The sequence below is a fragment of the Hippocampus comes genome, unplaced genomic scaffold, assembly GCF_001891065.2.
Source record: "Hippocampus comes isolate QL1 unplaced genomic scaffold, H_comes_QL1_v1.1 scaffold246, whole genome shotgun sequence".
In the NCBI taxonomy this organism is placed as follows: domain Eukaryota; kingdom Metazoa; phylum Chordata; class Actinopteri; order Syngnathiformes; family Syngnathidae; genus Hippocampus; species Hippocampus comes.
This window is the reverse complement of record NW_017806220.1, coordinates 1,161,894-1,175,034: the sequence shown is the minus strand read 5'-3', so window position 1 is coordinate 1,175,034 and position 13,141 is coordinate 1,161,894. Positions and strand designations below refer to the sequence as shown.

Genomic DNA, 13,141 nt, shown 5'->3' with positions numbered 1-13,141 from the left:
CCACCCGCACCGCTTTTCATTCTCTTGAAGCATTGATCCAAGACCATTCCACAATGCGCGTGCCACACGGGGGAATTCGGAGCGCGGGTGTCAATGTGGCATAGCTCTTAAACAAGCAGATTTTCAATCAGGATGCCACAGAGCGCTATACAAAATACACATTGTGCTTTGGCGGTCATTTGGAGTCACTCATTTAGTTCTCGTGGCGGGGGGGTTGTAAACGTGAGAGCATAGGGATGGACTATAAGTCAATACAAGCGAAAGGCTGACTGGGTGCGTTGACGAGGCGGGTGGCATCCCTAAATGCTCACCGAGGCAGATTTCCCACGACTTTTAGCATGTCACCCTGGCTGTGTATCACCATTGTAGCGTCTGTTTTTTTTTTTTGTTGTTTTTTTTACCTGGCCATCTCAAAAGCTTTTCCATCACAGAATGAGAAATGCACGGTAAGGGTCGGAGCGGGGCTGTGTTTGTAGAAAGGAGGGTCCGGGGGGTCGGGTTCAAGTGGGTTAATTACAATCACAATGGGGGCGGCCCAAAACGTAAAAAAAAAAAAAAAGAGTGCCATGGCAGGGGTTGAGCCGCTCTCATTTGTTTCAATAAGGTAAATTGATTCCTCTGTCCTCTGGTGCCATTTGCATCGCATCCATTTAGCATTTGTCGGCCCACTCTCCTCCCACGCTTTGACGCCTCCGCCCCGCACACGTGTGGAGGACACGGCAACATCAGTGGGGGCGCACCAGGCAAACATTTTTGCTGGCAATACGAAGACTGGTTACTACGCTGAACTCAAGTGTGAATTGTGACTGAGCCCGACTTGACGAATGACTTGCTCAACCGACGAACAAATAAGTCATGGACATCGTTAGGCTTTCGTGAGGCTTTGATTTTGATGTTTCCCCCTTGCAACGCGTTGGCGGTGGCCGGCTTGACTTTCTTCGCAAGTGAAATGAATAAACAAATAAATGCGGTCCCTGCAATGTAATTGTGAAGGCGACCTTGTCCAGTCACAACACAGTATCCTGATTAATATTGTGTTCGTGCAGTAAGAATGAAGTTCCGCGTTATGATATGTGACTTATTTCCAGCTCTGTGAAAAATGCGTCTATGCCCACCTCCCTGCCACGGACACACTCAGAGGTGCGAACATGTTAAACTCCCTGCATTGCATCTCCATCATCAGTTAGCGCCCGATAGCAAAAGCCGTTAGGGAGATGAGTGACGAGCAGGCGGGGTAGCTAGGCGCCCGCGTGACAATCGGCCTTTGCGGCCTCCACATTGACACACAAGCGGGCCCGGCGCATTTCCAGCATGCTAACATGTGAGCTGTCAAATGGAGTTAGCGGCAGTTGATGTGGAAGCCGTGACCGTTCATTTGCCATTAACTGGACCTCATTTGCAAATAAGTGCCACGAGCCATTCCGGTGCGCCACCACATGGCGCTTTTTATATTGTACTCACCTACATTTGAGTTGAAACGCAGATGCAGAGAGCAGCATTTCACACCTCAGACTCGATAAACTCATTCATTCATTAATTTTCAGATCCGCTTTATCATCATAAGGGTCGCGGCGTGTGCGAGAGCCTATCCCAGCTGTCTTCGGGCAGTAGGCGGGGGACACCCTGAACCGGTTGCCAGCCAATCGCAGGGCACACAGAGACAAACAACCATCCGCGCTCACACTCACACCTAGGGACAATTTAGAGTGTTCAATCAGACTGCCATGCATGTTTTTGGAATGTGGGAGGAAACCGGACTACCCGGAGAAAACCCACGCAGGCCCGGGGAGAACATGCAAACTCCACCCAGGGAGGCCGAAGCTGGGATTGAACCCGGTACCTCTGCACTGTGAGGTCGACGCGCTAACCACTGGATCACTGGGCCGCCCTCAATTTACTCCGTTTTTGTTTGATACCGTCAAATGACGCAGCATTATTGCTAGAAATCTGAAACCGAGATACCCCGCATTTACAATACCGTTACATCCCGACTCAAATCAGTGAGAGAGGGGAGGCAACCAAGTAAAACAACTCACGAATATGGAGGAGGGGTCACTGTTCTTACATTTCTTGGGTAAATTTTTTATGCTAAGACGATTAGCATTTCGTGTTAACACCGGCGAAAAGCTCCACAAGGAATAAGGGACTCCCCGTGAATGTGAACCCGTTTATGTTTAGCAAACACTTAAGCGGCCCACACCTGCGGTTCTCGGCATAATACCAGCAGAGGCCCCTTGACTCGTCCAAGACAATTAGCGCTCTCCCACGGATCAACAGTTGGCGGCGTCGGGAGCAGAGGGCCCTCCCGCTGCGGGCGGGCACGTGAGAAAGCACTTCTGATTTCTATTAAGTGCTGGAGATTAAAAAGCCGTCTCGTAGGTCGGGTCGGGCCGGTGTTCATTTGAATGCATTAGCGGGGTCCGAGGCAAGATAATTCTCTCATTAGCACCACTCAAACCCTGAGTGACAACACGGGTGAGAAGGGGAGCATGTCGTACAACACTTAGAGTTAATTAGGCCGCCACTTCTCGGCTACTCGCGCCGCCGCTGCCGCATTCCCCGACTTGGACAACGGACAGCGTGGCTCCGGCTACAATAATCCAGTCATTCCCCGCAAATTCACTTATTTGACTTTTCTTTTTTTTGCTTCCGTGGGACCTATCCCCACTTAAGAAAAAAAACTATTACCTAATCCTGGTGTTTATGTTCTGTCTGAAACACACTACTCTGCTACAAGATGTCACCAAAGGCCTGCCTTTTAGAAAAGTAGTCCATTGAGGTAGTTGTGAACATTTTTTAGGTGGGGGTCAATGATGTAACAAAAGGTATCCTGGCTAGCTCGCTAATATACAATACAATTCAATACCTATGAAGGGGCTAGTGCCGGGAATCGTGAAAAATGAGTCATTGCTGCCCGCACCTAAAATTGGTCAGAACTGCCAAAACCTGCGTGTGTACATGCACATGTGTCACAGAATCTCCATAACGTCTGCTTACAACCCAGGCTAAAGTGAGCCCTTCTCCAACATATAAAGCGTGTCGCTCATTTGAGATGTATCAGTTCAACATCCAGTGGTACCTCTTCTTACGAACGTCGCTTCATACGAAATTTAGTTCTTTGTTTTTTTTACATTATGCACAACTCTCATTTATTGCGCAATAATCGAATTGTAACATGTATTTGTTCCATATTTTGATGCATTTTTATGCTTTAGAAAACATTTATATCTGAATTTTGGAGGGGGAACGAGGGGCTTGGAACGAATTGGGGCATTTACATGGAAAATGCGTCTCTGCTTGCAAAATTTTCTCGTTAAGAAATTTCTTCCAGAACCAATGAATTGTGAAAGTAGAGATACCACTATCCCTCCTTTTCACTCATTCCTACATTGCTTCGTGCATTTTTAAAACGGGTTTTTGAAGCTGTTATTTTCCAACCCAAATGGTGGCTGGACAAAAACACAATTGAACAAGAATGACAAGCTCCCTATAACGAGTCTGCCACATATCTGCCTCTGTTCTTGACATTATCACAAAAGATAAGACGTCGCTCCCGAGCTTGTTTCCCGAGGAGATTTGAAGCAGATGATTTTTATTATTTTTTTTCTCGAACCAACATTGTGTGTGAATATTGGGAGCAAGAGGTTATGCACACGTCATTAGTCGCTCCGATTCCGCCCTGATAACTACAAAAATCGCAGTTTCTATTCTTATGAAGGTCCTATAAATTGTCTCTTTTCCCTTTTTCGGGCTCCTGTTCGCTTACGCTTCCCTTGTCATTGTTCCCACCAGACTGCGCTCGGCTCATTTGCCCACACACACACACACACACACACACACACACACACACACACACACACACACACACACACACACAGGTAGTGGTGGGGGATGTGCATACTACTTGAATACAAATTCCTGCACCTCCCTCGGCCAAGCTTGAATATTCTAGGGGGCTTTCAATTTTTCAGGCAGGTCTGCGAACCCCCCCCCCCAACCCCCTTCCTTTCCCTCCTCAGTGGTGCCATCACACTGAAGAATCAAAAGGAAACAATTTGAGTTGTCTTTCTGTTCGGCGTAGCTCTGTCATAAATTCCGCTTCCTGTCTTCCAGGCAGAAGCCCACTTATACCCTCCCAACCCACCCACTCTGTCTGTAAGCGTTTTTCATAACTCTGATGTCACGCTTGCGACATCCAAACACAGCTCGGAAGACTTGGAAAAGGAGAGCAAACATTTGCGTGTTCTTTTTGCGCTGGCGTGAATTCTCTGTGAAAGTAGGTCAACGGGATTGTCAAAGTTTTCTTTCTCTCTTGCCTCCACTCAATAGCAAATGAGCAATTGGATTGAGATTTGGGGAAGGGAGTGGCCGCCGTTTCCTCATCTTGAAATGGAACCAACAATCTAATTAGAGATTCCTCATGGGAACGTGAAAATTAGGCTAATCGGTAAATAGAAAAAGGTTTTTGCCACCAGTTGGCACGTGGTGGAGCGAGAGAAAAAAAAATGGGAATTTTGAGTTCACAATTCCCCGCTAAATTATTAAACTCATTTAGAATAACTCAATAAATCCTGAAATATTTCCTCATGCTTGTCCAATACAAATGGCCCTGCCTTCGTAATTTGCCGGAATGTTCCTTGGGGTAAATCTCCGCCCGCAGTGGATGTGATTGAATGTTACAATTAAACGTACTAATTCATTGTCAAAAAGCAACTTATCTACTCGCGTGATATATCTGGCGCTTAATTGGAAAGCACATTTAGAAATGCTTTCCTCTTTGACTCTAATCACAACGAATTGGCTCCAAGTCATGAAATGAAGTGCGATATTTTGAAGTTTGGCTGCAGGAGTGAATGATTTCGCCGCTAATTGATATTTCCCGACGAGTGCCAGTCGTTCAAGCGCCACGATGGCGAGACAAGTGGACGCGTGTTTACGAAAGGAACAATCCTCCTCCTCCTCAGACTCCAACAGGGCCTCGGATATTCAAATGCGCGCTTTCACTTTGGAGCCCGCAGGAGCCCCGCAAAGAAGTTGGATTATTCAAGGCTCCACAATAGCGCTCCGTTCATCATAAGACAAAGGAGAATCTCACTGGCTTTGACGTAGATGGAGAGGGGCCACGGGGGTGTGATTATTCACACGTGTGCCAGGGAAAAAAAAAAAAAAAAGAACGCGCAGCCAAATGGGTGGCACCGTGCGACTTGCTTATGAATGCAAATAAAGTCTCTCTGAGGCGAATATAAATGACATTTTCTACCGAGTGGGAGCATGAATATTAACTGTTGTACACCTATGATGCATCGCGCTACTTACTGCGACACTGACGTGGTGCGGTCCGTGAAAGGCCACACGTGACTGAAAAACAGCAGTGCTCTGAGTTAGCCCCTTTCGAATGATTTGCAATAAGAAGCACACTGGATGAATTGACTGTCCTGAATTTTAAAAACAACTAAAGTTGAAGCCAATGTAACGTTTTGTGCGATTTGAAGATCAAGCGATGTTTTTTTTTTCCCCTGCATGCCATTTGAGTGGTGATTCCCAAAGTGTTCTACATGGGCTCCCTCTAGTGGTAAGTGAGAGAAACCAAGTCAGGTTCAGTTCTATTTAACTTTTTGTACAGCACATTTGCATTTAATTTTCAATAACCGTTTGCTTTTCAACTGTAAAATTTTAATCAAAGTTACGCTAGGTACGAATCATTAAGTACAGTTTCTTTTCCTGCAGTATTCTATTAGATAGTATTTGGTGGGGGAAAAGCTTTAGAAACACTGCACTAAAGAATCAATGCTCTGAATTTTTGACAGGTGTGAGTGTGAATGTGATTTGTTGTTTGGCGTAAATGTAGCCTTCAAGTGACAGGTTAAAAAAAAATGGATGGACGGAAGAATATGACCTCATTTGTAGTGCTCAGCTTTGTATTTTGAGATGATCTGCGCATACTCCAACCCGGAGCGGTATATCGTTCGCCTCCTCTCGGCGTCAGAAAAGTCCACGTGGAACAACCCGAAGCGAAGATCGAATCCGTCGGCCCACTCGAAGTTGTCTAGAAGCGACCAGGCAAAGTATCCGCGGACGTTGACCCCATCTTCTCTGACAGCTGATCGGGAGAGAGACGGACGGGGTAAGCTTCTGTGCGCTGACACCAAAACGTCATTCATGGTACCTTTTTCCACTTCCTGGATAGTTTCCCTGTAAAACTCGCCACGCTGAGCATCCTCCATCACCAACGGCCCTGCCTGACAGAAGCCATTTTCTGTGATGTAGACCACTGGGTCACCAAATGTGTCCTGGAAAGCGAAGGACAAATGAATGGTGAAGAAACTCAAACACAAAGTTGATTTCATTTCACCTTCATTTAAGGTTGGGCAGTCATCAATTAATCTTTTTTTTTTTTCTGATGGTCGCAGGTTTCCATAGTTCAACGCGCAATAATGAAGACATGGTGGCAAACAGGCAACCTAATCTCGCCGCAGTCTCATTAGTGATTTGGAATTGGTTTGGCTTTGCAGCACGAGATGAGGGGGGGGGGGGAAACTTCTCACATGATAGCCTAGTAATACTGTACCCTATCTATCTCTCTATCCTCTCTACAGGATTATTTTCTTTCCAAAATTATGTTTATGAAAAGTAGGTAACTTACTTGACAAGCACAGTGAATGCCCCTCCGGGAATAGCAAAAAAAATAAAATAAAAAATATCCACAAATAACGCCCAAACAGAAATGTTTGTACAATAATTGCTTATAGCTGCCACGAGATGTCAAAAAAGTACATTTTTTCAAGAAGACCAAGCCATGGCCAGACTAAATGAGGCTCCTCCTCTGTGTTTAACAAGATATGGAACAAGATACCACAAGATGGCGCCAAAGCAATAATATGATGGGGAAGAAAATCTGATTTTATGATCGGGCCATATCGCCCAGTCCTACCTTGATGTAGTTGAGGAGCTTCCGCAAGCCACACGGCACCACAGCCAACCAGGGCGTGCCACAAATGCTCCAACTGGGATCCAAAATGTCCTCCGTGTCCCGGTCGCACTTTATGCACATCCGCCGCTCGCCGACGCATCCGTGTTTGACCTTCCGGGATGTGTAATAGTTCAAGGCAAAGAAGTCTGCCGTGCCTAACGCGGACGGCTCATCCTCGGAGAAGGCGGGAAGTCGCGGGTCGCCGTTGTAGTCCATCTTCCTGCTTTGAGCATCGATGGCCACCCTCATCACGTCCGGGTAATCCCCGGTGACGAAGAGGGGCCATGCGAACCATCCTAAATTGAACGCCAGGGCACGATCGGAAGCGGCGACATCTGAGGCGTTCTCGGGACACAACGGCTCGAACCAGTCGCTGCAGAGGGCCAGGGACACCGCACCACCCTACGGGAAGCCCTTTCAACATGAGTTATGCCAATAACTACGGAGGGCGGTGTATATGAAGTCAATTTTTAAAGATAAAAGTGACAGTAGTTGAACGCAAATTTGAAAGGAAACTTTCCTTGGACAATTTGATTTTTACAGTCAACACATTCCTAAAACTGAGCAGGGAGCAAACCGTAGTAAAAAGCAGCGTTGAGAACTGTGAAGTATTGACATTTTGGTGTCATTGTGGGTTTTTTTTTAGATAGGATTTGAATGAATGGGCCATCGATCGCATTATGCAAAATGCTATTGCGTTGCCCATTGGTGACCATTGATCACTCTGCGTGGCTATTAGACAGCAAATGTTAATGAGCGCATGAGATAGAAGTGTGCCATGCAATAGTGCACAAAAAAAAAAGGCAACCGCAAATGAAGCTCAGCGAAACATTGCTTTTGACTTCAACTTCTCGTATTATGAGGGCGTTGAGCAAGATTTTGTATATACGTGTTTTTTTTTTTTGTTGTTTTTTTTTAATGAAACCCTGCACTGCAAGGGTGCATAATTTTGAACTAAAAAGGACTGTCTGAGTCATTAAACTCCGGGGCTGATTTTCAGGCCCAGTCCCCTGCCAGTGAAGTTAGAAAAATTAGTGTACACTTCTTCTACTCATGCACGGGCCTCAAGGTGCACATCAAGAATCTTGCTCAAATGCTCCAACAGTTTTCGTCATACGCACCTGCTTTGGCCTGTAGAGCGAGTTGTAGCTGTGCCAAGCCATGACGTGGGCACGTAACATGTTGTGAGCCACCACGTAGGCCGTAGTTCCCGCTTCTTTCAGGCCCGGCGCGTGGACGCCGTCCTCATGGCCGAGCTTGGCGCACACGTACGGCTCGTTGAGGGTGAGCCAGAGTTTGACACGGTCCCCGAACGTTTGGAAACAAAAGCGAGCGTAGCCGTCAAAGAGGGCGGCGATGGCCGACGCTTTCCAGCCTCCGCGCTCCTGGAGTGCCTGAGGCAGGTCGAAGTGGTAGAGGGTGACCATAGGGGACATGTCACATGAGAGTAAGTCATCTATCACCTTGTTGTAGTACTGGACACCTGCAGAAAAACCACATGACTACGAGTACAACTTCAGCCTGATTGATTCATTTGAACCCAGAATAATCATAATCAGCGGGACATTTAAATGCCAATACTGTAATTTTAATTTGTTATGAAATAGTAAATGCTGTTCAATGTCAGAGCCACAATCGGCATCTGCCTCCCAAAAAAATTGTGTTCTGAAGGTCAAGCCCTTCTTGGGCCTTGGCTGATCTGGGATTTATTTTATTTTTTCCTTTTTGTACCTTTTTGATTGACATTTCTTGTGGTCCCATCAGGAAGGAGGCGGGCCCAGGAGAGAGAAAAGCGGTAGTGCGTCAGTCCAAGTTGCTGGATACATTTCAGGTCTTTTTCCCACAATTCATAGCTGTTGCAGGTCACATCACCCGTCTGCGCCCCGCACACGCGACCTTCCTCATGACAAAATGTGTCCCAGATGCTTGGACCCTTGCCGTCCGCCTGCCAACCCCCTAAAATTAAAAAATAACATCCATTGATTAATTGTTGGTTTGTTTGTTTGTTTGTTTTACATATATTGTTGTTTTTTGGGGGGGTATCCTTTCATTTGTTGTTTATAAATGTTTCTGTTTTGTTGAATGTGTATTGCATTAATTGTGAAAACTGGTGACCCATTAAAAAGTGGTTGTTTGATATTTCCATGAATAGATAATCTGTCTGTTTGTTTGTAGCAAATTGAGATTTTTTTTTTAATAACCCCCCGCCCCCTTCCCCATTAAAAGTCAATGATTGGTTGTGACTGCGGAATGGAGTTTGCGTCCCTACCTTCAATTTGATATGCTGCAGTCGCGGCTCCCCATGCAAAGTTACGTGGAAACATGTTTTTGCAGGTCGGTGAAAGACTGTAGTGGCTCGAATGCTTCTTAGTGACTACAATTAGCTGTAGTTGTATTACCTTTGCGTAAAAAGCTACAGTCGGAGCCAATTCGAGAAGCGAACAACCCGGAAGTGTTTCCAGCGTGCCTTTTGAACGCAGAAATTCCTAAAAATCACTATTTATTTCTTCTCCTTTTAGCGCCATGTATGGCATAGTGGTAGAAGTGTAACGTGACATCAGCTGCAAAGTACTCTAATCATTGTAAAGATCTGGGGGAATTTTGTTGATTATCTAATTTCTCCCCACGTATTTTACGAGTGTCTGCGAAAGCAGCATATGGTGGGGGCGTTTTCTTCCGTGATGACGTTCTGTGACATTTGCATACGATAAAAAAAGACGGAATTACTAAGTTGTTGTTAAAACGGGATATAATGCTTATTTATATGTTTGGCTATTGACACGGCCTCTTTTTAAAAAAAAAAGTAAAATGAAGTGTATCCTTGGGGATGGACTTTCTTTGTATTTACAGAGTTTTGCCACAAGATGACACTCAAGTCAAGGCAGTGAGAACTGGCTTAATATTCTGTCAACAGTGCCGAGTGTTGACATTTTTTATGTTTTAAATTACTGAAGATAATGCAGCTAGAATTAATTTTAACTAAAAATGAGTATGGTCGCTTAGTTATACTCGTTCTCGGTTCTTCTAATTGCACTGGACAGTGTTTCCCGTACATGTTTATTTTGTAGCACTATACCTGTATGGCGCTCAAGTAATCAATCCAATTTCATTTGTCAAATGGGATCATCGGCACCATACAAGTAAAAGCGCGATACCATTATAAATAACAATAAACAATAGTAGTAAGTGGGGCAATATTATGCATGTAATCGATCTATGTGAAACAAAGCACAGAAGCTTGTAGTTAATACAGTGGTAAGTAATGCAAGTGGGGTCAAGCAGGATACCAGAATAAGTCTATTGTGGCTCTGCTCTCAGGTTTCCACTGTCCCTGTGTGGCAGTTACTTCTGTGCTCCACTCCTGGGACAGCGGGTGACGTGACGCTTTCTGAGCGGGCTGCCTCGTCTCCCGAACCTTTGACATCAAGAAACACCTCCAAAAATGTTTGGCTCTCATGTACTACTGAGGCAGCGTTTTTAAAACTTAAAAAAAGTATATTTAAGATACTCTGGGCTTACGAAGTTCAAATATTAACACTGCGCTTACATTTGGGAAGGTAAAAAACCTGTTGACAATATGTCATGGCCATTTGCTTCATGGACAGTTTTCGGAGGGACTAAATGATGGCTCTTTCACTGGTCACTTGCACGTACCCACTTTGTAAATTGTGACCTTGCAACCACCCTGGGAATTAATTTCTTCCCTAATGATTTTGTCAACAAGGTGCAAAAAGTCCACCCTGGGAATGAGTTTCTTCCCTAATGATTTTGTCAACAAGGTGTAAAAAGTCTCTTGTGTTACACTGGACGCTGACCTGTAAGGAGAGCCGAGGCCTGTCGGCCAAGTCACGAGAGTGAGGCGAGGGAATAACTCCACGTAACCCGTCTCAGGTTTGCGGATTCGGAAATCTAATTGAGTCAAATGTTTACAGAAAACAGCTGCTTAAATAGGCACTTAGAAGGAATTAGAAAAACATTTTGGGGTTGGCAAGCCGGGCGGCAACACAGGCAATGTCTTTGTTTTGGGAGTGTTGGTTGAAGGCCCCCGGCCGGGGACAGATGGGAGCCAAGAACAATGTGGCTCGCTTGACTTTTTCTTGCGAGCGTTCTACCTGATCTCGGTGTCTTGTTTAGTATTGTGTGCACTATGCAAAAGAGCGCCGTGTGACCCTTTCTGCCTCTCTATTGGCTTGCATTGGGGCCCATGTGAGGCAGTGACGGACCAAAACCAACAAGTGGAGCTCCACCTACAGGTCAGATGCACTTAGTTAGGATTGTTTGGATACTGTCATCAGATAAGACACATCACAATATCCATATTTGATGTTTGGAGCCAACAATATATTTTCGTTTCAAATTCAGAAAGTCGTTTTTCGTGTTACTTGGCCTATTGAAGTTTTCCCTTTGGATTCAATGAATTCCGCTGTCTCGAATGGATAAAGTACACGAAAGCAGGGGGCCGACTTTTTTCTAATCGTGTCTCGATCGGCCCTGCGGTTGCCTTTCCAACATGCTGGAGCAGCACGTTGGAGTGCAAAAACAAACTAGCCGCTGTCCCATGAAGGGGCATGTAGCTGGCAAATTCCTGGCCCGCTCTTTGAACACATGTGACAAGCAGCACTTTTGACTCTCGGGCCACACGGGGCTGATCAAACAGCCCTGTTTGGGCTTGGCCTAAAGGAGAGACAACCAGGTCAGTCATATGGGGCGGGGTGGGGGGGGGGGCGCGTTGGGTTGGCTGACCTCTGAGGAAAAACGAGTAGCAAGGAAATCTTCACATGTGGCGGACATACTGCAGCCCTCGTGCTCACGTGTAAAGTCGTATGAAAACAAACAGACAAAAATTGTCCGAGATTAAGCATTTCCAGCGGCTAAAAATAAAGCGGCAACCCAGGAAAGTTCATTTTGAGCCCGTGATCCCGCTTGTAACATGAGGATGTGGCTGAGCTATGCGCTCGCCGCTCTCAATGTCAACTATTCATGATATTCACTGGCGCAGGGGGTCAAAGTTCAGGAGCACCTTATGAATTTGCCATGAACAAACCGGGCCTTTTAAGAAATATTTCCAGAATGAAACTCGGTCTTTAGGGGGTTTGTCTTCCTTTCTGGGGGGGCGGCGGTTAGTGGTGGTAGGGGTCATAAACATTTGCATTCCTGCGCTCGGCGTGTTAATGGAGATTAACCCGAATTCGAGCCCGCGTGTCAGCCAGCAATTCAGGTGGCTCATACCTCGCATACCTGCACTATTGTGAGCCTGCTCGCATTCTCTCGGAGCTCCGACGAGGACACCGCTTCGCCCTGTTCTTTCGGCGGCGCTTCCAAAAACAACAGCAAGATAGCCGAGACTTGATATTCCGACACTTTGTACTTCCCTTTCAGGAGTTGTCTGACCCACTCGCCATTTAGAATGCGAAAAATACGAGCCAATTATCTTATCTCAAGGCGCAGAAATGTTTTTAAGAGGGTCAATCTGACCACCTGCACGTGGGAGAGAGTGTTCATGTCATCGTCTGCATAAAAAGAAAAAAAAAACACACACATTTATCTTGGAATTCTGTCGAAAATGGCCACAACATTAGGCACAGCCAGGGACGAAGCTCGAAGCAGTGCGGGTTGTGTATGTGTGTTCTTGTTTATCATCAGTCAGGTTTTCATGAAATAAAATCACACCTACAGTATCCGGAACAATGCCCATCACACTCGTCATGCTGAGCTTAATTTACAGTATAAAGCAGCTTTCTTTGTCTTGTCTTTGCTCATCTCATAGTCTGCACTGATTTACAGCTGCTAGTTAACCAATCAAGCCAATAAGAGTGATCATCAGAGATGGTATGTTCTTTCCTTCAAGCAGATTATTTTTTTTCAAAGAAATTTGCATTCAGATTATTTTAAAGTTTATATTCAGATCAAGTATATATTCTTTATATAAAATAAATTGTGGAGGACTATCAATGGGTCTAAGAATACTGCATCCATGGAAAAATGAAAAAAAAAATTCCCTTGCTGTGGGGGTGGACAGAAAATGATACGGGGTGGACAGGGGTGCCCCTGGCCACCACGTAGCTCCACTCCTGGTTAGAGTGGTTGCCTTGCTTATTATTCTCTCCTCTTCTTCTTCTTCTCCTTTCGGCACGTCCCTATTCAGGGGTCGCCACAGCGCGTCAGTAATTT

General features: G+C 45.6%; 1 protein-coding gene and 1 long non-coding RNA gene across 3 annotated transcripts in view; one reads left to right on the top strand and one right to left on the bottom strand.

The window, feature by feature from the left end:
• LOC109507011 (uncharacterized) overlaps nt 1-6,715 on the top strand; it is a 74,588-nt gene extending 67,873 nt beyond the window's left edge. For both annotated transcript variants that reach the window (XR_002166394.1, XR_002166393.1), the window contains 2 exons: nt 6,188-6,315; nt 6,411-6,715. This is a non-coding gene — a long non-coding RNA (uncharacterized LOC109507011). The remainder of the gene's footprint in view (nt 1-6,187; nt 6,316-6,410) is intronic.
• Nucleotides 5,848-9,560, bottom strand: gba3 (glucosidase, beta, acid 3). The gene is made up of 6 exons (XM_019856123.1): nt 9,240-9,560; nt 8,702-8,926; nt 8,092-8,453; nt 6,932-7,372; nt 6,167-6,290; nt 5,848-6,100 (listed from the first exon to the last, which is right to left on the bottom strand). The coding sequence occupies exons 1-6, from the start codon at nt 9,292-9,294 to the stop codon at nt 5,898-5,900; spliced, it is 1,410 nt and encodes a 469-aa protein (XP_019711682.1). The 5' UTR covers nt 9,295-9,560; the 3' UTR covers nt 5,848-5,897.
• Between the last annotated feature and the right edge of the window lie 3,581 nt (nt 9,561-13,141).